This window comes from Ustilaginoidea virens, chromosome 7, assembly GCF_000687475.1.
Source record: "Ustilaginoidea virens chromosome 7, complete sequence".
Lineage (NCBI taxonomy): Eukaryota > Fungi > Ascomycota > Sordariomycetes > Hypocreales > Clavicipitaceae > Ustilaginoidea > Ustilaginoidea virens.
In genome coordinates, this window is record NC_057322.1 from 877,499 (window position 1) to 903,510 (window position 26,012).

General features: G+C 56.2%; 7 protein-coding genes across 7 annotated transcripts; 3 read left to right on the plus strand and 4 right to left on the minus strand.

Annotated features, from left to right (window-relative positions):
* Window positions 1–57: 57 nt before the first annotated feature.
* UV8b_07869 (uncharacterized protein) lies at window positions 58–1,476 on the plus strand (the record flags this gene model as incomplete). The annotated part of the gene is made up of 5 exons (XM_043145366.1): window positions 58–120; window positions 453–620; window positions 754–1,012; window positions 1,140–1,268; window positions 1,349–1,476. 5 exons carry the CDS (start codon window positions 58–60, stop codon window positions 1,474–1,476), a joined length of 747 nt encoding a protein of 248 aa, XP_043001301.1.
* A 1,564-nt stretch (window positions 1,477–3,040) lies between these two features.
* UV8b_07870 (uncharacterized protein) lies at window positions 3,041–5,176 on the plus strand (the record flags this gene model as incomplete). The annotated part of the gene is made up of 6 exons (XM_043145367.1): window positions 3,041–3,052; window positions 3,914–3,948; window positions 4,207–4,355; window positions 4,475–4,864; window positions 4,998–5,065; window positions 5,153–5,176. The coding sequence occupies 6 exons, from the start codon at window positions 3,041–3,043 to the stop codon at window positions 5,174–5,176; spliced, it is 678 nt and encodes a 225-aa protein (XP_043001302.1).
* Window positions 5,177–6,426: 1,250 nt separating this feature from the next.
* Window positions 6,427–6,720, minus strand: UV8b_07871 (uncharacterized protein; the record flags this gene model as incomplete). The annotated part of the gene is made up of 1 exon (XM_043145368.1): window positions 6,427–6,720. One exon carries the CDS (start codon window positions 6,718–6,720, stop codon window positions 6,427–6,429), a length of 294 nt encoding a protein of 97 aa, XP_043001303.1.
* Window positions 6,721–7,402: 682 nt separating this feature from the next.
* On the plus strand, window positions 7,403–11,184 carry UV8b_07872 (uncharacterized protein; the record flags this gene model as incomplete). The annotated part of the gene is made up of 3 exons (XM_043145369.1): window positions 7,403–8,640; window positions 8,803–10,649; window positions 10,736–11,184. 3 exons carry the CDS (start codon window positions 7,403–7,405, stop codon window positions 11,182–11,184), a joined length of 3,534 nt encoding a protein of 1,177 aa, XP_043001304.1.
* Window positions 11,185–12,596: 1,412 nt separating this feature from the next.
* On the minus strand, window positions 12,597–16,593 carry UV8b_07873 (uncharacterized protein; the record flags this gene model as incomplete). Its single annotated transcript, XM_043145370.1, has 4 exons — window positions 12,597–12,646; window positions 12,713–16,039; window positions 16,217–16,404; window positions 16,520–16,593. 4 exons carry the CDS (start codon window positions 16,591–16,593, stop codon window positions 12,597–12,599), a joined length of 3,639 nt encoding a protein of 1,212 aa, XP_043001305.1.
* A 2,653-nt stretch (window positions 16,594–19,246) lies between these two features.
* Window positions 19,247–21,171, minus strand: UV8b_07874 (uncharacterized protein; the record flags this gene model as incomplete). Its single annotated transcript, XM_043145371.1, has 2 exons — window positions 19,247–19,765; window positions 19,867–21,171. The coding sequence occupies 2 exons, from the start codon at window positions 21,169–21,171 to the stop codon at window positions 19,247–19,249; spliced, it is 1,824 nt and encodes a 607-aa protein (XP_043001306.1).
* A 2,180-nt stretch (window positions 21,172–23,351) lies between these two features.
* Window positions 23,352–24,289, minus strand: UV8b_07875 (uncharacterized protein; the record flags this gene model as incomplete). Its single annotated transcript, XM_043145372.1, has 4 exons — window positions 23,352–23,486; window positions 23,591–23,848; window positions 23,920–24,195; window positions 24,284–24,289. The coding sequence occupies 4 exons, from the start codon at window positions 24,287–24,289 to the stop codon at window positions 23,352–23,354; spliced, it is 675 nt and encodes a 224-aa protein (XP_043001307.1).
* Between the last annotated feature and the right edge of the window lie 1,723 nt (window positions 24,290–26,012).

Below are 26,012 nucleotides of genomic sequence, written 5' to 3' on the forward strand. Positions count from 1 at the left end.
GATAAACCTCTGCCAGTGCTTTCCCCACAAACAGAAAGAAGTCGGCCTTCCATCAAGATGTCTGCCGTTGACAATACCGATCCCAAGGTCGAGGAGACCAAGCCCGCCGAGACGACCGAGGTATGGACTTGTTGTGTGGTTTGATTTGCCGGCCCTGCCAAGTGGTTTGCTGTTCCCCCCTTTCCCCTGGGCGATCATCAAGTTGGACTCGTGTAGTGCAAACGCCACGGTGCAGAGGGAGATGACGGCGTGCGCGATGGTGCAGAGAAAGCACCTGCTCACCCACCTTTGCACTCGCTGAGCGACGCGACTGGCGTGCGAATGATTACACATGCATCGTCGTGAAGGCGCTGTTTTTTCCATCGTTTTTTTTTTGGTGGGGGGGGAGTCTCCTTCAGAGTTTGACGGCTCCGTTTATGCTTGACCTGCTTATGCTGATGTTGTGTGCTCAGGGCACCCCTGCTCCCGCTGCTGAAGAGGAGAAGAAGCCCGTGACTTCGTCGGCCGTCTTCTCCATGTTTGGAGGCGGTGCTAAGAAGAAGAAGGACGACGAGGATCGTGGTGATACCTCGGGGAGCGCCAAGGCTCAGCGAGACGCTGCCAAGGCTGAAGCCGGCGAGGTACGTCTGCAATAAACACCCCCCCCCCTTTCGAACGTAGCTTGTCGGGTTGTGGATCTCTCCACGTAGCGGCCCGGACTCCTTGCGTCTTGGATATGCTATGCAAGAGCTTTTACTGATGCTTTGGAATTAGGACGAAGCCCCTGAGAGCGAGGATGTTCACTTCGAGCCCGTCATCCGGTTGACCGAAAAGGTCGAGACCAAGACCAACGAGGAGTCGGAAGAGCAGCTGTTCAAGATGCGTGCCAAGCTGTTCAAGTTCTCCAAGGAAAACTCGGAGTGGAAAGAGCGTGGAACCGGTGACGTTCGTCTCCTGAAACACAAGGAAAACGGCAAGTCCAGACTGGTCATGCGACGCGACAAGACCCTCAAGGTCTGCGCCAACCACTACAGTAAGCTGATTCCGACCCTGACTGCTGAATGTATCAAGAAGAGGATGGGCCCACAGGGCCAGGGACGAGACTTGTGTGTGCTGACGGCGGCTTTTCTTCTTCTTCTTCTTCTGATTCTCTTCTGCAGTTGTTCCCGAGATGAAGCTGTCGCCAAATGTTGGATCCGACCGAAGCTGGGTCTGGAATGTTGCCGCCGACGTGAGCGAGGGCGAGCCCGAGGCTGTCACGCTGGCCATCCGATTTGCCAACTCTGAGAGTACGTGGATTGTCCTATATCTCGTCTTGGTCTACGACTTTGCATTCGTGCCCTTGGCACCGCTAACCGCTACGCCCTAGACGCCAATCTTTTCAAGGACGCCTTCCTGAAGGCGCAGAAGGAGAATGAAGAAATCTTCAACAAGGCCAACAAGGCCAACGAGGCCACCGAGGCCACCGAGGCCAAAGAGGCCAGCAAGCCTGAATAAGTGCCTCGATTTGGAGCAACGTAAATACGCATGGGCTTCATTGCTCCCATGGGACCGGACCGCCAAGAGCTGCTACTGGATCGTCATCTGCCCGGTTTTACCCAGACCCGTTCCCCCTTGTTTCTTCCTTTTTCATCTCTCCTTTTCTCGGTATCCCCCTTGTTGTCACATCAGCGTTCAGTATCATCTCAACAGCGAAACCACCTGCATCCCTCGAGCCACGCACCAGGGACCTGAGAGAGTATCCAGCAAAAAGATGAAAAATAAGTAGAAAAAAAAAGAAAGAAAGAAGGAGAGACAGAGAGAGAGAGAGGAGAAGGAGAGAAAGCCCGTCGACTCGCGAAACACAACACTGTTTTGTTAGACTTTGTTGTTGTCGTTGCCGTCGTTGCCGTCGTTGCTGTTGTTGTTGTTCTTGGGGGACTGCTTGGGTTCAGGACACCGCGGGACAAAGTGAGGTGAGCGGATTGCGGATCGCAAGATTGTGCGCGGCAAACGGGGACAAGCAACGCAAGGGTATGCCTTGCTTGCAAGCCAGGTTAGCAGTTAGCAGGTAGCACTTGGGAAGCATCGAGTCACAGCGCAGAGTAATGAAGAAGACAAAAAAAAAAAAAAAAACCCAGGCCTGCCCTTGCTGTGGGTGCGCTCAAGCTTCTTTTCGATTTCCCCATTTTTGCCAGGTGTCCGAAGGACGGGGGACGCACGCAGGACTCCGTACATTGGCTTTTGTACGACCGTAGGCTGGCCGGATTACGCTCAAGCAAAATGGCCCTGGGGCGAGCCAAATGTACCAAATCGTGCCAATCGTGTCATTTAAACTTCAAAGCCATCAGCGCGGCCGGCACTTTGCTGAGCCTGAGCCTGAACCTGAGCCAGTTGGGAGCCAACAAGACCTGAAACCAGCACTGTGAAAGCACGGCCAGGCGGGTTGAGACTCGAGTTGAGGCCTGCACGCCCTGCTGGGATGGACGGGCGGCAGTCTGGTGGGCGCCGGCGCTGGCGCTGGCGCTGTCCCTGGGGTTTCATAGGCCCGCAGGTGGCCCAAGGACAGGAAAGAACATTGAAAGGCGCCAGCGTGCCCGTCCGTGCCCGTGCCCGCGTTGATCGACCCAGCTTACATTACGTTAACACATAGTCTGGCTGGTTTCAATGACTCGGGTTGACGCAGCGTCAAATCCACAACCCAAGCTTGCCATGCACACGCTGTCCCATCCTCCTCATTAGCTGCTGTCAATCGCATCGCTTCAACGAAACTGCGCTCGCTCCCATCGCAACTGCGACCAGACTACAACTGCAAAGCCATCCGTCTCGTCACCCGCACGCTCGAAGATAGACTACTGCGACCTCATCTGCCGACCTGCGGGCTGGGGGCTTGCATCGCAGGACTTTTTGTCTTGATAATAATCAGGCGAAAAAAAAAAAATCTGTTCTCAACCGGCGGGAACGCTTCAAATTTAATTTTGTTTTCACGGCCGCTGCGAACGAAACCGGAGAAGAAGAAAGAAAACAGGAGCAGACTGCATTTTTCTTTCCAAGGGGGGAAAAAAAAGGAAACGAGGCAAAGATGTTGGTCGAGGTACGTTTTGCGTCTCTCCATCTTCTTGTTGATCAAAGTGCCCCTCGGATCACCTGCTTTTTTTTTTTACATGTATTTCTTTTCCTCTCCCGCTTCGGGCGGCGGCATCGGCGTTTTACGGCACAGCTTTTGTATTTGTCCGTTGTTTTCTTTTTTCCCTCCTTCGGCGCTCCCACTGCCTTGGTTTCTCGGCTTGCTGTTGGACAGAGACGCGGGTTGAAACGGATCCGGGAGACGGGGAGGACAAAGGACAAAAGTCGACGAGGTGTTGGTCAAGGGAAAGAAAGGAGAGCAAAGGGGAGCGGGCGGGTGGAGGGCAGACGAGAATCTGTCGCCGGCTGCTTGGAGCTGTCACCACCGGTCGGAGACGGACTGCCAGCTCGACAGCCGGCCGTCAGTCCTGAGCACGGCGGGATGCGCAGGCGTTGGCTGTGACTCGAGCGAAGGATCAGACTGGCTGATGGCATGCTTGATGGCCTCGCCTGGGGGTTTTCCTCGACGCCCTCGTGCTGTTTGCTTCTGCTTGCCTTGCCCCCTCCCGCCACCCTTTTGCTTCTCGTCAGGTCGTCCGTCCGCACCGCGCCGAACGCTTTGCTGCAAGTGGGAAGACACTGCCTGCTACTTTTTTCTTCGCTTTTTTTTTTTCCTTTTCTTCGCCCCCCCTCTCCCACGCGCTGCTTGCCCCTCGGGAGAAGCGTGAATCATTCTTGCTTCGAGCGTCAACCTTGTGCCAGTGTTTGCTTCTTTCGAGACAAGCAAGCCTTCTCGGGGCCCAGATAACCAAAACACCAGCCGCCCGAGCAAAACACTTGTTACGCCATCATGCCGGCCAGGACAAGAAAGACTGCTAACGAACTGCAGAGAAAAGTCAAGGTTGTCACCGAACAGCATCAAATGTAAGCTATTCGCCTGTTCCGAAAGCGCTCCCCGCCACCCGGTCTTGAGGAGGCTGCTCTCGTCAACGCTCGAGAGCACCGCCTCGCCGGAAAAAAAAAAAAAAACGAAGCTTTTGCGTCGGAGGGACGGCAGAGCCACGGTGGACAAGGACGGCAACGCGAAAAAAGCATCGGGGGGTTCCCGTGCCACGTTGCTCATCGACATGTGCGACGCTCTGCTATGGCAAACGCTGATTTTTTTTTCGTAACCTGCCCTAGTGACAAGCCGTCTCCGGTGTCGGAATTTCCCATGCGAGAATGGAGCCTGCAGCTCTATTTGCTGGATGAGGATGGAAACGAGCGCCCGGCCGACGTCTTCACCAAGGTGGTGTACAACCTGCATCCTACCTTTGCTAATCCCGTCCAAAGTAAGTGGCTGCCGTTGCTGAATCCCGGGGCGACCCGCGTCTGCATTCGTGACGTGCCAGATGGGCAGAGAGGTTTGCTTGCTGTTGCTCTTGCTCACACCAGAGGCCGTCATCGACAGCCTTCACGAAACCCCCGTTCCTGTGCTCCAACGAAGGGTGGGGCGAGTTCGAGATCAACATCGAGTGCTACACGACGGAAAAGACGAAACTGCCGCTCATCACCCACGACCTGAATTTCCAGGAGGAAAAGTACCAGACCACGCACACCGTCGTCTTCAAGAACCCCTCGCAGGCCCTGCAGGAGCGCTTGCGCGAGACGGGCCCGCTGCCCAACGACGAGGAGCGCCAGAAGAAGAAGGGGGCGGCGGGCAAGAAGGGCGCGCAGAAGTACGACTACGAGAAGATTGCCGAGGCGCTGGAAAAGCTGGACGAGGAGGACCTGCTGCGGGTCATACAGCTCATCAACGAGAACAAGGGTCCAGACACTTATATAAGGAGTGACGTGGAAGGTGAGTCGTGCTCTCTTTTTTTTTGTCCTTTTTTTTGCTGCGTGCGTGCGTGTGGATGCCCCCCCCACGGAAACTGGCTAGAGTGTTGATGCGTGTACATCGTGCGAGCTAATAGCGGACAATCTCACTGAAGCCGGGGAGTTTTCAATTGATCTTTACACCATGCCGGATGTGCTGACGACGAAGCTGTGGGAGCATCTGGTAAGTCTGTTTTACCGGGCGGCCGAAACCGGCCACCCACCACGGCAACGGCGTTCACCCTGATGCTGACGTTGCATGAATACACAGTCAAAGAAGGGTTTGGTTCACTAAAGTTAATGCCACTAATTTTTATTTATTTATTTCTTCCTTCTTTCTCCGTTTTTTCCTTCTCTTTGTTTTGCCTTGCTACCCTATCTGGGCTGCATGGCTGGACGGAAAGACTGGGAGCAAAAAGCCAGAGGATGCCGAGCACTCCTGGCGGGCTGGCCTGGGCAGCAATCCGCTACGAGGCCCAACGTTGCCAGTGACGACGGGCGACGAGGCAGCAGGTTCATGGGGAACGAGTTGCGGAACGCAGTGTTGGAGGCAAGGACGACTTGTTTCAAGGTCGGGGGGGGGGGGGGGAGGGGGGGGGCGGCCTCATGTACTGAGTAGAGACGGCGCGGACGACGGATGTATTGTTGTTTTGACATTTCTGACAGGCAAGGAAGCTGTTTCCACGGGGTTAAGATGCTTGTCGATTTCCCATGCCAGCCAACCAGTAGATGGGCCAGCATGGGCAGGGTTTGACTGTTCCGTGGCATGCGTCAACTCGCGAAGCTGTGTGATCTAATGTCTCGACAAGGCGGCCACGGGCAAGGACGGGACGGGACAAGTGATGGATGCGCGATTTGGAGGCTGGAAACACACTGGCCTTGATTCCCATACAGCATGGCATAGCAAGCATGGCATGGCATGGCAAGCATGACATGGCATAGCATGGCAGAGGATTGCTCGTGCTGTCCTAACGGAGCCGAATGATCGCACTGAGCCTTGCCAGCACCGAGGCCAAACCCGTCGTGCCTGTCTGCGCCAACGTCCTCGGAGACCCATCGGAACCGCGGCTCGTGGCCCTCCTCTCAGGTTTTCTCCCAACTTTATCGCGAACCTGTTTCCTCGGCAGGGTGGGGGGTCCGTCGTCAACCCCATAGCGCAAGACCGGCCTAGTCGCTTAGCGCGGGGGGTCTTGCTGGCGGCGCTGATTGGTTTTTCGGCAGCGCGTGCTGTGCTGTACGCAAGTCGAGGGACGGAGGGGGTTTTGGCGAACAGGCGGTGTCGGTGTCGGTGTCGGGCTATTTCAGAGGGCAACTTGCGAGCAACAAACGGGCACTGGGGAGGGGGGGTTGCGATCTCGCCTGCCTTTTCCGCTGGCTAGCATGGGAATGGGAGCGGCGATGCAATTCCAGGACTTTTTGCTTTGCTGCCCCCCCCCCGGCAGGCCCCGCAGCTCGGTGCTCGTTTTTTTTTATTAGTAGCAAGTTTGGTACGGCGTACATGGGTTGGCGGGAAGGGCTCCGCCCCGCCTCACGAGGGCATCGCTGTTAGCGCAGCATGGCGCGACTCAAAAGGTCCCGCGGAAGAGCCCACGGACGGCCGGACAGACCTGTTCTGTTCTGGCGAGGCGAGCCAGCATCGGGCCAGCCAGCATCGGGCCAGCCAGCATCGGGCCAGCCAGCATCGGGCCAGCCATTGAACGACTGACTGACGGGGCCGAACAAAGCCGAATGGTTGAATTGGAGGTGAGTCGCTGCTTCGCCCAACATCGGTGGTTGCAAACGTTGTACATACCGCGCCGTATGTATATACGGATACGGCAACTGCCAGGCACCAGACATGCAGGCAGTGCTGATGTATACAGCCTGCGTGCTGGATCGCGTACAGTCAAGTGGGTACTCGGCACACCCCCCCCTCCCCCCCCTCCCACCCCTTCTTCCCCCCCCGATTTGCAACATTTGTCCGTTGCAAGCTTTTCCGTCGTCCCGGAATGGAATTGCGTCGAGGCATACACGGCGGCAGCTTGCGGATAGGCCTGCCTGCCTGGCCCGTCCGTCCGCCCGCTTTCGTGATTGGATTGGATTGCCAGATTTTGTGCTATTCGCTGCTGTTCAGTTTCGAAATCGCAATCCAGGTAATGGATGGAGTCCGCAGAAAGCATCAGCATGGGTCAATGCCAAGTTCCAGCCCCGCTTGTTGCGCACGACAAGACACCCCAGCGCCCGCCAGCCGTCCGCCAGCAGTCCGCCGGCAGTCCCGTCAGCGGGGGAATAAAACAAAGCCAATGGCTCGAGTTGAAACCTCCAGTCCTGACAGCTAGCTGCTGACCGCCCGCCTTTCCCCCTCCACAATTCTGACCGGACCAGACGCTTCCTCTCGGCACTACACGGCCCTTTGACGCCCATTCTCAACCACCGTCAAACCCGCCGCAAACCAAACAAACGTCTTGCAACACAACACCGTCTTTGCCGCAACGTCACGGCCGGCCCCCTCCCCCCCTCCTCTCTCAGCCTCGCCTGGCCGATGGCCCCATCTCAGCACGCCGCCGGCACCGCTGCGTCAAGCCCCAGCGTTGCTGCTGCTGCCGCTCCGACGACGCCAGGCGGCGGCCGCCAGCGTTCGCAGCCTGCCGGCTCGTCTTCCGCAACCACGCCGGCCCCGGCCCCGGCCCCGGCCCAGCCCCAGCAGCCGCAAGAACACCAGCCTCTGTCCCAGCAGCATGCCCAGCAGCATGCCCAGCTGGGCGCCCAAGGCCCCCAGCACAAGCGCGTTTACCAGGCCTGCATACCTTGTCGCCGCCGCAAGGTACGATGCGACCTGGGCAGCGTCGACAACCCCCACGACCCCCCCTGCGTGCGCTGCCGCCGCGAGAGCAAGGAATGCTTCTTCTCCGCCACCCGCCGCAAGCGCAAGACCGACGACGACGGCGAGGGTAGCGACGTCGACGACTACGTCATCCGAAACGGTCGCAAGAGAGCTCACCCCGAGGGAAGCCCGCCTCCGCGCCTCGACCGCCGCTTCTACAGCGACGTTCCCCTCACCCCCGGCGGCTCCCACGGCCGCAGCCAGCCTTTGCGCCGACCCGACGGCGGCGCGCCGAGGCAGCGGAGGGACTCGGAGCTCGACGGCGACGGCGACGCAAACCTCGAGAACCTCGAGGCCCAGACCGCCATGCGCCGTGCCGTGTACAACCCGCACGACGCCCTGGATCTGCTCTACAAGGCAGCAACCGACAGGTGCGCCGTTCCCGAGCCGTCCGGCACCATGGTATGCAGTGCTGACTTTGCTAGTCCCGCCGCAAACAACAACAACCACCACCACGTTCGCGAGGGAAGCATCGCCTCGGCCACAACGGCCCCGGCCCACCATCCTACGCCGCAAGATGCCATGAGCAGGGACGCTCCCAGACCGAGGTCCATGTCCGTCCGGCTCGAGGTGGAACAACAACAGCAGCAGCAGCAGCAGCAGCAGCAGCAACTCCAACTCCAACTCCAACTCCAACTCCAACACCAACAGCACCAGCAACACCAGCAACACCAGCACCAACACCAACAACAACACCAGCACCAACAAGCCCCGCAGCATCTTTACGAAAATCCATCACACCAACTACCGCAACCAACCGTTGATCTTGCCCTGGCGCAACCGCCGGCTTTGCGCAGTCAGCCAGGCTATGTAGATGCTTTACGTGCCTGGTCAAGGTTCCGTTTTGTACGAGCCGGTTGGTTTACAGCCCAGGAAGCCATAGAGTATATAGACTAGTACGTTGTCGCATTTTCTCATCGTATTCTTCCGCAGCAGCGGCGGCCCTGCGGCCGGCCTAGGGCCTCAAAAGCGCAGGACTTGGGTGATGGATTGTTCTGTTTTTTTTTTTCCCCTTCCTTTTCTTTTGGGCGCATGCTAACAAAATGTCTTGCCTACAGTTACTACAAATACCTTTCTCCCATGACGCCCATTTCCCCGCCAACATTTAGTGATCCGGCATCCCATATAACGCTCCTTACCGAAGAACCCATCCTAACCGTCACGCTCCTCACCATCTCTTCGAGATATCGCCAGATGCCGGGGACCGGCGGACACTGCCGCTCGCACGCCATTCCGGAGCAGCTGTGGACGTACCTTCGAGGCATGATTGAGCGCTGTCTCTGGGGCCAGGAAGCCTTTGGCGGTGGGTTCTGCGGCTCGGGCGGGCCCGGCTCCTCGTCCCTGATTGTGGAGGAGAGCGACACCAGCAGCACGGCGCCCTGGCGAGGAATGAGAAAAGGCAGCTTGCGAACGCTGGGCACCATTGAGTCGTTGCTGATCCTGACGGAGTGGCACCCCCGGGCCTTGCATTTCCCCCCGCAAGAGGCCACGGACGAGCTCATGCTTCCCGACTACGGCAGCGGCGGACCGACGATTGCGTCGGACGACTCCAACAGGAACCTCGGGGCCGGTTTCGGCGGCAAGCGGATCGAGAGCTGGCTGGAACCGGCCTGGAGGAGCGACCGAATGTGCTGGATGCTGCTGAGCACGGCCATGGGCCTGGCGTACGAGCTGGGCGTGTTTGACAACATTGACGAGATGCTGAGGGACGACACCATCACGCGGCCCGAGTTTATGGACGAGCCCTACCGAACTCGGGCCAACCGCATCAAGAGGCTGCTCCTGATCTACACGTCCCAGCTCGCCGGGCGACTGGGTTGGACGAGCATGACGCCGGAGCATCTCCGGAAGGCGGACCCCGCCGTGGCCCGGCGTCGCACCATGTCCAACGAGGGCAACACCCCGAGCACGGCCTCCATGGTCAACGGGTTCAACTACGTGCCGGACCTGGAGCTCGACGACCAGATCATCCACTGCTGGGCCGGCATCAGCAACGCCATGCACATTGGCAACGAGAAGCTGTTCCGGTCGCGAAAGTACACGACGGAGATTATCCAGTCCGGACGCTACGTCGAGCTGCTGAGGGACTTTAGCCCCCTGCTGAAGGACTGGTACAGAGAGTTTGAGCTCTTCCGCCTCCCCCCGTTCATCCGACACATCTTGACCATCGAGTACGAGTACGTCCGCATCTACGTCAACTCTCTCTCGCTGCAGGCGGTCGTGGAGCGGTGCACCAGCAACGCCGGCCACACCGCCAACGGCAGCAACGGCAACGGCAACGGCAACGGCGCCGGCGGCGGCGGCGGCGGCGACCGCGGTCAGGCGGCCGGCGGCCCCGCGCAGCTCTCGCCGCAAACCATGATCAACTACGGGAAGCTGCCGCTGGGCCAGCTCGGCGGCTTCACCATCCACGACCAGGAGTACGTGCGGGAGGTGGTCGACGGGTGCCGGAACCTGCTGCGCACCGTGGTCGAGGGCCTCCTGCCGGGCGGCTACCTCAAGCACGCGCCCGTGCGGACGTACTTTCGCATCATCAGCGGCGCCATGTTCCTCCTCAAGACGTTTGCCCTGGGGGCGCCGCGGTCCGACGTCAAGATGAGCATCGATCTCATGGACGCCACGACCGAGGCGCTGCGGAACTGCGTCGTGGACGACGTGCACCTGGGCATACGGTTCGCCGACCTGCTGGAAACCCTGACGAGCCGGCTGAGGAACCGCTTCATCCAGGCGCCGAGCCTGCAGCAGCAGCAGCAGCAGCAGCAGCAGCAGCAGCAGCCAGGCGCGGGCAGCCCACCGCCAGAAGGCGTCATGACCGGCGGCGGCGGCGGCGGCGGCGGCGGCGACCCCACAGCCAGCTGGGTGGGCAAGCATGCGCAAAAACTCCGCGAAGGACTCAACGGGCAGTGTAAGTCGCTGTTGCCTCTCTCTCTCTCTCTCTCTCCCTCTCGTTCTGCGTGTTTCCTTTCTAACAGCTGGCCGGCTGCCCTGCAGATCGCCCCGCGTCGCCCGGCGCCGACGGCAACATCTCCGCCACCCCCTTCGACCTATCCGCATGCAGCTTCCCCCACGGCGGCGCGTCGTCCGTCGGCCCGTCGACCCCCGCCGCCCACGTCGACAGCAGCAGCAGCAGCAACAACAACAACATCAACAACAACAGCAGCAGCAGCAACGTCAACGGAGGCGCCGCCGCCGCCGCGGCGCCCGGCGTCGATCTGCACCTCTTCGAGGACTGGAACGACCCGGGCAACGAGATGTGGTACCTGCCGCCGGGGCCGGCCTTTTTCCAGAACATGGGCGACAGCTCCGTGGCCATGACGGCCGAGGGCGTCAACGTCGGCGGCCTGGACCTGCTCGAGTACATGGCCATGGATCCGGTGCAGTTTCCCGGCATCGACGGGCCGACGGGGGCGGGCTCTGGCGGCGGGAACGCCGGGGCTTAGGGGACGAAGGGGCCGCCGCCGCCTGAGATGCACGGCGATGACGAGCACGACTTGACGCGGACATGACAGCTGGTGCTTTTCGATTCTCTGTCCTTTTCCCTTTTTTCCTCCCATCCTCCTTTTTTTTTTCTTTTTTTTTTTTTTCTTTCTTTCTTTTTTTATATCTTTGTTTCTCTCTATTTTTTGACCCTTCACTTTTCGTTTCTTTTCTTTTCTTTTCTTTTCTTTTCTTTTCTTTTCTCTTCTTTTCTCTTCTTTTCTTTTCTTTTCTTTTCTTTTCTTTTCTTTTCTTTTCTTTTCTTTTCTTTTCTTTTCTTTTCCTCTTGTCCTTCTTTCTTGTTTATCTTCCTTCCTTTTTCTTTCCCCCTTCCTACATGCAGTTCACCGTAAACACACGAGGCTACGTAAACGCCAAACACCCAACCACCTTGACGACATTTCCCCAAGACAAAAGCAGCCGCGGCGGGAGAGGAGGAGCGGGGGCCAAAAGCACAATGCTCATTTTGTTTGTTTCCAGGGCATCAAACGCATCAAGCATCAAGCAGCAAGCATCAAGCATCAATCATCAAACATCAAACATCGGATGGAAAAAGGGTGTTTTGCGTCTGGCCTGCGTGAGCTGTCGTCGTGTGCGTGTCCAACTTGCCTGGTCTGATGGGGCCTGCCGGACACTGCGTAGATCCATTCCCAAACGGCCAAGCTGCCTCCCCTTCCCCGGGCCGGGACAAGCCATCCATCACAACGTTACGAGGATGAAAATAAACGGGCCCCCCCTGCCCCTGTCTGGCAAAACGCCATCCGTCACAACGTCACGAGGATAATTTCACAAGCTTGGACGTCGTTCGCCCTCGTATTAGCACCCCAGCCACACTGCGCTGCGTCAAGCAAACAAAACACCCCCTTCGCTGTCGAGATGGACACGTCCAAGATTAAATGCTTCTATTTGGTTGCGGCACAACACTCTTTTCCCCCGCGATATATACAAAAAAGAAAGAAGAGAAAAAAAAAGAGAGAAGAAGAAGAAGAAGAAGCCACGCCATGAAAAAATAAAATATCCCCGTCTTTGGCTGCAGAAAAAATAAAAGCAGAGTCCCAATATCGGATGGGCGGGGTGGAGATTAAGCAGATTGGCAATGTACATCGTAATGATTACGTGGCAGGGATTTTGACGAAAAGGGAGCTGGTAGGGCCATGTTGGACGACAAAGGAGAGAAAAAGTAGTCAAGTCGGACGAGAATGAACCAGCCACCCCGGGCATGGAAAAAACAACAAAAGAAAAGAAAAGAGAAAAAAAAGAAGACAAGGGAAGAGAAAAGACGAGGGTATTGAGATTGAAAGAGCAAGACAGAAAAAGGGACCAGAAAACAAAAGGAAGCGCTGACGGCGTCTGCGCGCCGACAAAGTGATGCATCTCATAGAGCATAGGTGCTGCTGCCTCGCGTCGAGTGGGCGTCTTGCAAAACTAGCCGTCGAGGACACCAGAATTAGCTTCGTCAGAAAGACCCTTGGGAGCCGGCGCTCAACTTACTCTGCAAAACTCTCAGCTGTCCGTTGCGGTCCTCGCAAGCGACCTGGATTCCCGAACCCTCGATAAAGTCCAGGACAACGCTGTTTGGCAGCTCCTGCACCTCCACGTCGGGGATGTAGGGAGCCCGGAACTCGCCGACGTGGTAGCGCTTGGTGCCGGGCGCGGGCCGGCCCGTCGTGGCGGGAAGGGCGCTGAGGATCAGGAAGCCCTGAGAGTCGAGGCACATGTTCCGCCGCTTCCACAGCAGGTTGTCGGGGAACTGAACGTTGACGTCTCCCATGTACGTCACGATGCTGGGCGTCCCCGTGGTGGACGGTCGGGCCTGCGCCGGCTCGAGACATTGGTCCCTGGTGCTGTGGTTTGGCAGGGGAGAGATGTTGTTGCTGTTGTTGTTGTTGTTATTGTTGCTGCTGCTGCTGCTGCTGCTGTTGTTATTGTTGCTGTTCTTGGACTTGGAGCTGGATAGGTTGGAAAGCCGCCGCATGAACCGGCCAGCTCGGGACAGCTTCTTGTACGACTTGGCGTCGTCGCCCGAGCCGGACTCGCCAGACGACAGGACAAGGTCTCGGTCCTTGCTAAAGGATGACCTGTGGCTGCTTAGGGACAGGCGAGGAGAAAAGGCAGCGTTTGCATGCGCCGACTCGGCCCGGCCAGGAGAGGTAAGCGAGTTTTCCGCGTCCGAGGCGGCCGACCTGCGTCTCTCCTTGATGAGACCCTTGACTATGCTGATGGATGGCGGCCGGGACCTCTTCAACTTTGCTTGCTGAGCCGCTTCAGCCGGGGGCTGCTGATGGTGATGTTGAGCTCTGTCTGGCAGGGAGGAGGTGTGATGGTCAACCAACAGCGGCGACTGCTTCAACTCGAGGTGGCCGTACTCGGATGGATCTCTGCAAGGGTCAAACCCAGTTTGCGCCGACTGGTTCGGATCGCGAATGATTCGAGCCATGACCGAAACGGCCTCGGGTCTGCCACGTCCAGCGTTGCTGCCGCTGCCGCTGCCGCTGCTGTTGCTGTTGCTGCTGCCGCCGGTGGGGGGAGCTGGTCCCAGCGTCCGTTTGCTGGGACTGGTGATTGGCGTTTCGAACAGGGACAATCGGCTCGTCACGGATCCAGATCGCTCCAGTCGATTACGTCTGCCCGCCTCTGGCGACGAATCATGCGTCTGATCAGGCGACGGCGGAGTCTGGTTTCGGAACGAGTTTGCCCTGGCCATGACAGAGCTTGCTCGAGCTGCCTCTCGTTTCTTGACCGCGAAGAAGGTCGAAGACGGCCTCTCCCTCGCGCCGGGCGCCGGAGCGTCTGCCGAGCCTGCCGAGCCTGCGGATAGCTTCTCCAGCGCCTTGATTCGCTGAGAGATGCTGGAGCCAATGTTGGATTTCTTGAGCAGATGGCCGCCCGGCTGTTGCTGCCCCAAGTGATGTACGTAGGCGGCGCCCGAGCTCAGCGATCGCGCCGACGGCTGAGACGGGTCTGCAGGGCTGATCAGGTTTCCGCGCACGGGGTTGGAGACTGTGCGAACTGTATGCGCCGACAATGGCCGCTCGTCTTCTCCTTTGAGAGGGCCCGGGGGAAAGTTGGAAGTGACTGGGGTCCTGATGATGGTGATTGGTGTGCCTTCCTCGAGTACGACACTCTGAGAACAGCTGTCGCTCGTGGTCTCGGCCTGCTGTTCCCAGTTTGCCGTTGTCTGCGCGGATTCCTTGTGCGAACGCCGTTCACTTGGCTCATTCTTGACGGCCAATAACGACGTTCCAGATTGGCTTACCTTGGCCGCGTGTTCTTCGACGGGTGCGGGGGGGGTGGTGGCGCCTGGCTGCGGCGCTGCCTCGACAGCGGTGCAGAGATCCTGCGCCGGCGTCTCGTCTTTCTCACACGAAAACTGCGCCGCAATGCCCGCCGAGAATGTGGGGTCCGAGAGTGCGGCTGTGTCTTGCGGCGTAGACGCGACGGTTGTGGGAGCATGGCCATCGTCGACACGTCTCGCGGGATCGTGGGCGGGAAGCTTGGGAACCGCTAAAGCAGCGCTTTCAGAGGTCTCGCCTTTGGAGGGAGCAACGTCGCCATTCTCATCCGAGTTGCTTGCTGTGGGCGGCTGGGCGACTGTGGCAGCGGGATCCTCTGCAACTTTGGCTACAATCGCAACTGAAGGGTGACTTGCTTTGAATGCCTCGTCTTGTGGCGTAGCTTGCTTGTCTTTGACTTGCATCGCTTCGTCCGTGGGCTCTGATATGGACGACGCCTTTGAAGAGTGCCCTGTTTCCGAAGAGCCGACGACGGGGCTTGCCGGGTGAGAGTCGGATGGAGTCAGGAGGGAACTCTGGTCCGCGGTGATCAATGATTGGCTACAGTTGTCCGTGACGAGGGCGGATTCGTCCCTGTTCAACGACAGACGGTAGGCACGCTTCTCAGAGTAGGCGTCGGGTTCGGGCGTCGGCATGGCTTCATCGGGCCCTCGTGCGACGTTTTCCTCGGTGTTTACTGCCCCTGCCCCATCTGCTGAGGGCTTCTCCGCCGAAGAGATCATGCTCATCTTCTTCTTCTCCTCTCTCAGCTTCATGGCCTTCATTAACCTGGCTTTCTCCCGGCTGATGGCTGGCTTCTTCATTGTGGGAGAAGGCAGCGGAGCGGAGTCGGTCACGGAACTTGAGCTCGTCCCCGGCCGATCCTGCGTATCATCAGAGGCAATACTGGCGGCAGCTATCGAAGTAGCGTCTCCATTCTCATCCCGAAGTGGTGATGCGGAGCTGCTGTCCCTCCCTTTGCCCCTTCTCCCAACTTTGCCAAACAGTTTGAAACCTGCTGGTACGGCGGATACAGGCCTGAAGTTGCCTGCAACCTGTTGCCGACCATGGGCGTCAGCTGAAGGTCGAGGGCCAAGCTTAACCTTGGGTTTGGTGTGAAAGTATGAGTTCATTGTGAAGACGTCGGAATCCGAAGGCGTCGTGACGTCGATGAATTGAGAGGCTTCATTCGTAGCCGCCGAGAGCTCGTTGTTGTTCTCGGCAAGCGACGCAGAATCCGAGTTGAGGGAAACAGGTTCCGCTGTCAGAGGCCTGTCAGTCGGGCCCAGGGTCCCTTGGTCGTCGGCGCCTTGCAGAGATTGTCGGTTCGCGGCGCGCTGCTCGTCTTCTTTCTCCTCGGCAATCTCCATAAGCCTTCTTTGACGTAGTGAACTCGTTGAGGACGAAGTCGAGCACGTCGCTGTATGAAGAGAGCATGCGGCAGACAACTTGCTGTCTTTCAGTTCGCTGGCGGTTGTAATCTCGAAGATTGTGTCATATGGCGAGAATCGCTCGCATACGGCGTTGAAGTGAACGGCAACACGTGCTAAACAGGAGAAAAGGGGAGAGCATGCATGTCAGCTGTTTTAGGTCACTAGTTGTGAAGCCCAACCTATCACCTGGCCATCAGGTTCGTCACATGCTGCGTTGCAAATCTCCTCTTTCTCCGACGATTTATGGCTCGTCATTTTCCTTTTCCCCAGTCTCACCTGCAGCCACGTACCTTGGATGATTCTTGAGCAGTCCTCAGGAAGGTATTTGAACACTACACTCCGCCTTCGATATTTCAGGAAGCCATATAAAGGACTCGTCTCGTCATACTCGGCGACGGCGTTGCGCGCTTCCCCAATGCCGCCCTTGCCACGATTGTAAACCTGAACCTCATCCCGACCTTCATATTTTAAAAGAAACCTGTTGCATAGTCAGGCTATTTTGTTGCCACGATATTTGGATCAAGATGCAGCAGGAGACAGCCGAAGACGCCTCTGCGACGTTCAGAAAGGGTGGCTGCAATGGGTCAACTTACCAGCCTCCAGGTTCAGCAGTTGCAGCTTCATATGCTTCAACCACCTTGGGATCGTCAAGTCCATTGAGTGACATGATTTTGCTGGACTAGATGACGGAAAGTTGTCTTTCCCAGTCTATATTCCCTGCATCAAGGCCGCAGGTATATGTATTTTGCGGCCAACGGTTTGAGATCTTCGACTCTGGATGCAGAGGCTGTGGTGTCCAAAAGTCAACAATTAAGGTTGACGAGCAGCATAAGTGCAGATAAGGCGAGCGAGATCCCCAAATAAACCGATTTTGACCGAGGGGTGGGAAGAAGTAAGAGAGAGAAAAATTGCCCAAGGAAGGACTAGAACGAAGAGTCGACACTCTTCCAGCGTTCAACTTCCTTCACGCGAAAGCGATATTCGGGACAATTCTCTTGAGCAGCGACTGAGCGGCAAGATCTTCTTTTCCTGATGCAATTAACAAATCTTTGTTGCAGTGGCCCTGGCGCGGCATCCAAGGTGTATATATACGGTTCGATGATGTCGAGGGCCCGGGACGCAGAAAGCAACCACTGCAGATCAAAGAGACATCAGCAGATCATTCTGGAACGATGAGTTGAGTATGGCCTGGAGCTATCCTGCAACAGACCAGGTCTGGGGCGAGAGAGACAACGAAAGGAGACGCGACGGGGGTGGGGGAGGGGGATGACTGAAACACAGGGAAAGGCGAGCTTCAAAGGGGGTTCGGCGCTCACATGAGGGTGATGTGGCGGAACCGTGATGGCAGAAGAGGCCCAATGACTGACCTGAAGATTCGCTCCCCCTACAAGAACAACCGAAAGAACCGACAAAGAAAAGGGAGAGAATGCGAGAAGGGGAAAGGGGGGGGTAGGGGGGAGGGTGGCCGCGTGAAGATGCTGCGCTATGCTAGCGTGGTTGGGTGACAAAACGGCAACCAGAGGCAGAAGATGTGCAGCAAAGGCCAGAAGAAAATGCTCAAATCTGGGGGAGGGGGGGACGAGCCGGTTGACAGAGCGGAATCTCATCAAGCCGGCACGAAAGTCCAAATTCATTTCTTATTTTCTTATGCATGGGGCGCCGGGGGGGAAGGGAGTCGGGAACTCGACGGGTTTGGTCTCAGGGGTTGTGGGCCAAGAAGAGTGGGGGTGCTAAAGAGAGTGAGCTAGACACCCAAGAGATGTCGCGCGTTTTGTCTGCAACATGTGGCTCCTGGCAGGATGCAACGGCTAGCTGACCGCGGCCGCTGTCTGTTTGTCTTTCCCTTCTTTTTTTTTTTACTTCCCCCCCCCCCCCTTTTTACGTTCTTTCTTATAGAAAGGTGTGCTGAAGGAAACAAGAAAGCGATCTTGGAGCGTCAACCTGCCGCTCAGCCAAACGCTCCGGCCAATCAACGTCGCCGGACTGCACACCTCAGTGACCTCACATGCAGAGGATCCCTCCAATGAGACACCGTAAGAGCCGGCCCCGTACCCGTCTCATCCAATCAAGAGCGGCCACCCATCCAGCGACCTCCTCCCTTAAAATTACGCATACCTGGGACCTGCATCCTTGCTTGCTGGTAAATTCAATTTCGGGAGACACAGATGACGATAACTTTCGTGCCGCCGGGGTGGTCTCGCATCGGCCTGCCTTATCCCCGCGATTTGTCTTTTGCTTTTTATTTTGTTCTTCTTCTTCGATCAGAGTGCGAGTTAGCAAGATGGACATATTCATCCGACAAGCCTCATCTTTCTGTCACAGAGGTCAGCGGAGAAGAAGAAAGAGTCTAAAGCCTCTTCCCTCCTACAGGGGGCAAATAACAAGAGAAATAGACGCATCTGTTCGAACTGCAAGCCTCGTCCCAAAGAGGTGTAGTAATGAGAAAAATAGTCATCCGTCTCGTCCACAACTGTTTCCTCGCCCATTACAGAGGTCAGATAACAACGAAAGGAGATTTAGAAGCCCCTTCTCCCAAGGCCAAGAACAAGAAAAGCCATCGAGAAGCCTCTTCCCCACAAAAGTCAAGAAACAGAAATAGCCAGCAGTTCATACAGCTCAACTACCAAGCAAACATGTTCAGAAGCCCCTTCTCCCAAGGCCAAGAACAAGAAAAGCCATCGAGAAGCCTCTTCCCCACAAAAGTCAAGAAACAGAAACAGCCAGCAGCTCATACAGCCCAACTACCAAGCAAACATGTTCAGAAGCCCCTTTCTCCCGCAGCTCAAGCACCAACAAGAACTATTCATCCACCCTTTCGTCCAACAACCCACCCCCCCTCCCCCCCCTACGTCAGGGATCCAGCAACAAGCCCCAACGTCCGTTTCGTCCCACAATCTCACCACCGCCCGGGCTGCATCGTACCGACGCCCGCCCATGCCGCGACCACCATCCCGCATCATCTCGCGGCATTCATACCTCGTCATGCGGGCGACTTCGACGCCAAACTCCACGAGAGAGCCGGAGCGTGCGCGACGACGACATTTACATCGACGGGCCTACCCAGACCTGGGCGCTGATTGCCTGCCTCTCCGTACCAAATCGCAAGCGCCGCTGAGGCCATCATCATCGGTGGAATCATGGAAAGAAGCATCGTCCAGTCTGATTCGAGAGCCTTGAAGAGGTGTTTCAAATAGTGGACCCTCCTGTCCCTTTCTCCCACATACCATTCTGCGAAATCATCATACCGACATCATTCGTAGCGAGAGTCCCCTTGTCTATTTACCGCTTCCAGTAACGCCCCCGAGTAAAGCAGTCCTCCCTCATTTATTGGAAACTTCATCAGGCACGTCCGTGGTCTTGTCCTCGACAGGCGCCATCTTCACCTCGGTGGATGTGCTCACCTCTGGGCTGTCCCCCTCACCCGCGGTGTCGGCGCCTTCCCCTTCCCCTTCCACATCGTCTAGCGCTTCGCTCAGTGTGGTCACCACAACCTCGTCTCCCTCTGTAGGCACAAGATCGTAGCCACGGCCGCTATTGCTCGCAGACACCCCCACGGCTGGCGTGGTTCCCTGGGCGATTCTCTCCTTGGTTTCAAGAAGAATCTTCTCAGCTTCGCTGATCTTAACCGATGGATTGCCGTCAAGCCCGGCTTCGCTCTCGCCTGCGAATTTGCCTCGGGCTGCCGTGGCCGTCTTATCGAAGCGAACAATCATACATGAAAGGTTGTCGGTACTGAAACGACCCAGGGCGTGTTCCACTAGGAGTTTGGAAGCCGCGACGGGGTCTTGTATCTCACGGACCAGATCGACGGCGTCCTGGTCACCACAAACATCCCAGAGCTGTGGTAAAGATAAAAAAATGAGGGGGGGAGATTCAAGGTCAGCATAGTGCCCAGAGTTTAAAAAGAAGAAAATAAATAAGATACGGGGACTCAACTAACACCATCACAAGCGATAATGATAAATTCATCCAGGTCAGGCTGTATTACGGTCTCTGTGGTGTATGGGTGTCCAGTCACAAGATCCTTTATGTAAGCATCGCCCAATGCACGAGTGACGGCAAGAACACCATTGACGCGATTGTTCAAGATCAAGCCGCCAGCATTGGCAATTCGCTTGCCCTCGTTCTTGTCGCTGCCCTTGTGGTCATACGACAACCGCAGAGCCTTGCCCCCGCGACACAGAATTATGCGAGCGTCGCCAACATTGGCAGTGTATAGGATACGTTGGCGTGCCGTAAACGGCTTGCTTTTCAAGTGTGCCGCATCGGCATGAGAGGCAGAGACGCTCCTAGCAAGCGACTGCGTAGTTGTCGCTGTTTTGTCCTTGTCTGATGCATTCGATGCATTGGCTTCATTGGACTTGAAAGGTGGTTTGGTGGGATTGACCAGAGCCAGTTTGTCGTTGGAGACGCGATGCTCCCATCGAAGGAGCGCTATGGCAGCTGTGCAGCCGCTGTTTTTCAGTGGGAGCTTCTCCAGCTGTGCATCAACAGTCGTAAAAGTCTGATCCAATATTTCTGGAATCGACGTGTTGGGGTTCTTCCGTATAGTTTCTTCGAGTATGAGATGAAGTTTCTTACCGCACCAGTCCGCAGCAAAGGTGCCCGCATGACCGTCAAAGATGGCGAAATACCCATTGTCAGACTCGGCCATTTCCTTTTCCAAGGTTCCCTCCGCATCGCCCATTTCAGACGTGGGTTTCGCTGACGCATCCCCGATGGTTTGGGGCGTAGCTAGGAAGTTGTACAAGAACGCATGAGTGTCTTCCATGGTTCGGCGGCATTTTTTGTTCCTATCCTCCCAAACGCCAACCCGAAACGTGGATTTTGGACCCGGTACCGATTCGCCCGCGGAATTGTTGTGCTGGCCCTGAGGCACGACCAAAGCAGGATCCTGTTTGCCCAACTTCTGCAGCGGCGTTTGGGCACCCATATCCGAGTTGCCACGGCCGACCTGGGAGAAATTCAAAGAATTCTTGGCCGAAGCCAGGAAACTGCTAGCCTTGCCCCCAACGCCACTACTCCTCCGTTTCTTCTCGGTGGAACCGCCATTATCATTGCGGTCTGGAGGGCCACCATTGCCAGTGCGCTTCTCACCACTCGCAGGTTGGTTAATCACAGCCGTCTTGACCGGATCTGAAGCATTGGCACTCGAGTCTGACCCGGACGAGGGCGTTTTCGCTTCGGCTTTGGTCGTGTCGCTTTCTGTCTTGGATCCTGAAGAATTGTAATTCCCGCCAAACATCCTATTCAGCAGGCTTCCCCCCTGAGAGGAGAGACTGCGCCGCTTGTTGCCTGCCAGCTTTGTGGAGTTGAGACAAGACTCTGGTAGATGGGATATAACGCTGACAAACAATGAAATGAGGGGGGACTCGGGACACCGTTCAGATTAGTCAGTCGTGGCCACGACAAACCTTGACAAAGCCGACGGTTGCGTTTATATGTTGCTGTACCAGAGAAATCGAAGTACGCGGGTGGGGGGGGCTGCGAATCAAGAGGCAAAAGGGCGCCGAACGATTCTTGATCTGGGGGGACTCGCTCCCTTGTTCGATGCGGAAACGACCCGATGGCCAAAAGTCGGACAAGAGCTCGATGGCTAGAGAAGTAGGGTGGCGGAGAGGTTTCCAGTCTGCAGGAAAGAGTGCGTCAGAACTAATCAAGGTGCGTCTTGATGATCCGGATGGTCGCAAATAAACCATCCGCCAACGTATTATGGGACACGGGGCCTGAAATCAGACGCTGAGGCCGCCGAGGAGGCGTTTTCACGGCCACCATGGATGGACTGAAATCCAAACGGAGAGGGTGCAGGATCGATTGCAAAGTGTCTTGGCATGCCGCTGACTGTTTGCTATCTCCCGCAGAAAGCTACACAAGATGCAAGCACAAGAGGCCAAAGAGGATCGTGGGGGACATGGCGCGAGACACAAGCAAGAAGCAAGAACACAAGGGTTGCAACGAGACGAGAGAGAAAACGGCCGATGAACAAACGTACCACTGACACCGAGTCTGAACTTGCTAGTTGGCAAGCAGTGTCACGGATGATGCGGTAGAGCACCGCTGACGCAGCAGCTAGGCAGCAGCAGGTATGGACTCCCAATGCCGCTGAACCGCTATCCCGCCTCCAGCAAGTGTGAGTTCGTCTGAATGGCACTCTGGCCGCGGAGTGCACGTGCGGGAAGCAGTCGGCAGGCTGGAGTTTATGCCCGCAGAGCAGAAACGTTTGTTGGAGTGAAGATGAGGCGGCGGCAGTTTGTATCTGGCATTTGACGACGGTGAATTGCAGCAAGAATGGAGGAGGGGTCTCTCTTCAAGCCAATTCTCCGTAGGTACCAGACAGTAGTTGTTATGAGGTAGGTAGCTGCTGCTGGTGTGTTTTAGCCTGACCCTCTTATATGGGCTGGGGTGGCAGATGAGGCTATGGCGGGGGCATGGATTAACCACTAACTGTCATGTCAACTGGCTTCTGGGTAACTGCCAGCGCACAGGGAGGATGGGAAGCAGCCAACCATTGAGCATTCCTAGCCAGCCACTCAGCGCGTGGAACACATAAACATGACTGCAACATGCAAGCAGCAACTAGGCCCAAATGGAAGGGGGTTTCAAGCAAGGGTCACTACACGTTTTATCCCTAAACAGATTGTGCATATCACCACATGCATCTTTCCACCAAATCAAAAGAACCTTGGTCAATCCCACATACCTCTTTTTGGCGTTCGAGTGCTCATCACCATCACCCACCACACGGGGCAGATCAGCCCAGCGGGCAGCTTCAAGGGAAGCCGCTAAAGTAGCCTGTAAAAATATCGCACCTCTGGGCTAGAATCCCTAGCAATTTGCAATACCGAAAGGACATTTTTCAGGTGCGAAAAGACCTAAATAAGCTTTATATCTTAAAGCTGTCTTGCTGATATGCCCCATGTGGTGATGAGTACCACCTTCGCTGCCAAAAAAGCGAAAAAGTGCGCGAGCAAAGGTATATCCCATTCGCATTACTATGATTGGAAAAATAATAAAAAGGAAGTGATGACTTTTATGAATCAAATCAGCTCAATTGGAAATCCAGTATGCTCATGCACACCCTGCCAGATGGCAGCTTCTTCTTCCAGTTTACTCTCGGGTATACTTTCGGTAACAGAGCCAGATGGCCTTCCTACACGTGCACAGAAAAGTAAACAAGACGTCAACGTGAGAGAGGAAACCCGAGAATTAGCCCAGGACGATAGGTTGATAGGGGCAAACCAACGTTTAACCACGTTGACGTGAACTAGGCGGCGGCGGCGGCAAATGAACCACCCCTAACCTATAACCTCGAAATGTCTCAGTGGGAACAAACAACGCATAGTTCGTTATCCCAGTACTTTCTTTGCTTGGTGTAGATCGCAGATGGGCCAAGCATGCGACCACAACTGCACGCTCCACCCTGGTCTATTTCTTCAGACTATCAAACCTTGCTTGAAGGTCGTTGTCAACAGGATCGCCGCCACTATCCCCGCCGATGGCCTGAGCAATTCTTCCTTCAGAGACGGCAGGATTCCCCAAGGCGAGCGGTGTTTCGCCAGCCTAGCAACACAGTTAGTCGGCGTTCAACCCGTATGTGGACAAGATTTTTCCACGATGATCAAACACGGTGGGGAGAGGGGGGAGAGGGGGACGGGAGCTCGTACAGCTTGGTTGAACTCGACGCCAATTTCCTCCAAGACCTGGTCGATAACCTCGTCGCCTTCCTCTTCGACACCCACATCCATAGCATCATCAACAGCGTCATCCATCATCTCTTGTCTCTGCTCCATGATGTCGTTTTCCCTCTCAAATTCCATGGCAATCCGTTGGAGTTGCGGCAGGTTCATTGATTTGTTCATGCTCCCAAGAGCCATTGTAGCACCCTTCATCGCTTGCATCATTTGTTCGTTGGTTCGGTAAGTCTGTTGCAGGCGCAACCGTCAGTGCCGGCGCCCCCTGCAGGCATTTGTGGCAAGAGATTGGACTGCCGTACCTGAAGCCGCAACGAGATTTTCTGTAGTTGACTGCGCATCGCGAAGAACTTTTCAATGTACCGCCGTGTACGAACCAGATCCTTGGCCTGGATCTTGCAGGCACCCATCTGCCCGTTCTTGGCGCTCGTCTTGATCTGCTGTATTAGTGTCTTCTCTTGCCTCTCCAACTTGACGCGCGTTTGATCGAGTTCTCGGATAGCCTTGTCCAGCATGCGTTGGTTCTTGCGCAGGCGCTCGGCAGGCGTCATACGCTTCCCAAAGGCCCATTCCAGGATCTGTGATGAACAAGAGTCAGCGGTGGAGAGGGCGAGCCCGATGCGACGGCCGCCGCAACAGCAACGGGGTAGCTTGCGTGAGACGCACATTCATGGTGAATCGGCAGCGTCTGCGGTGATAGCTGGCGCCTAAAGTGCGTGATTCGATACCACCGACTTCGCGGCGCCGAGGAGACCAGGATGTATATGCTGCGCAGAGCAGTTGACGTAGTCGCGACTCGAGAGTCGTTGGAACAGCCCACCATGTTCAGGTAGGTACGTAGCAAGGAAAGAGCCATTCATGGGCTTGGGCAACCGGGGCCCAAGACACCCACCGAGTGGGCCACCCGTCCGGCACTGTTATCGATAATCAATCTAATGTTACTACGGAGTACCCCGTATGGAGTCGACATCTCGGTTCGCATAAAATCCATTCTACTACCAGTTTACTCCCGTCGGCAGTCGTTTTATAGACTACAAGGTAGGAAGCCATGGGTTTTCGAAACTAAGACCAACCCCCCCCCCCAAAAAAAGCACCTCTGCCGCTCCATCCTTCCAAATCTCACCTTCCCATGTACCAGGTCACCACGACACAAATGTGCCATTCTTCTCTTGCTCTGCCAAACGCCCCCCTATCGCCAGTCCGTTTTCCCAAGCCTGCTCGAAAATCGATGCAGGAACGGGCAATCCGCCACCAGCTCTGCAGTCCGATGTCCGCACAGATGAATCCCCGCCGCACTTGGACCCATCATCACGCATACGCGCCACGGCTGCCAGCGCTAGGATAGACTGCTGTTTCTGGTGAGTGGCATCCATAAATGCGCAAAATCAGTCGTGCGTGCTTTCCCGGACGAGCGGCTTCAAACTCTCTACTCCTCTTTTCTACAAGGGCTTCCCATGTACCAACTAGTTCCACGGGGGTTTCGCCCGTAGCGTCAAGGCACAGTCCGCACGTCCAGGTTCAGCGCAGGGCGGATATACCCCAAGCTCATGTTACGTGCTGCGGATTGCACAGAGCCCTCCACTGCCAGGAGACTACCTGATGAATAGAAGTTTTTGGATAATGGAAAACTGATTCCAGCAAACGTGGCTCCCCGGAAACGGCAATGTGTTGTATGGCCCTCGATCCTCGACACTACCCGTCTCGAGATCGTAGTGACCCTTTGGCATCACAATCAGCGGATCTCGCCACTCCACCTCCCCGGATGCTCGTTTCCAACCTCATCTTTAGGGCAGTGTGCGACCCGACAGCCGCCACCCTCGACGCCGCCCGAAGCTGCGTGGCCTGTTCGGTGACAAAGAAAAGCAACGACTTGTGACATGTCGAATACCTTGTTGCAGAATTTTTAAACAGCGAGAGTGGCCAACGGCGGTGCACATAGATCCAGTCTTCCTTGATGGTAATGACCGAGCAGCTACTTTGCCCCTCAAGGCTCGGTTCCGGTTTGAACCTAGACAATATAATATAGCCTGTACAGGAAGCAGCATGTCAAGCGTTTCAGGTGAAAATCCAATACTCATTATACACATTGATAAAGCAGGCCAAAGAACCGAGGCGAGTAGCTTGACGAAATACATGCGACATCACCCGTCGAGGGGAATAGAAATGATGAAATACCAGGGAAAAACTCATTCGTGTACATGTTTCTTTTATCCCCGTATCAACGGCAAAGCACTGCCCGGTCAGTAACCCGTCAGGATTTCCTTCTCCTTCTCCCCTTTGCGTCTTTGTCGTTCTCAGATGAAGGCGTCGGTCCGGGGCTCGTCCTAGTGTCTGGTAATATACATCAAAGGCGCGTTTGTCTAGCCCTTCCAAATTGACACGTGAGGTCTGTGTG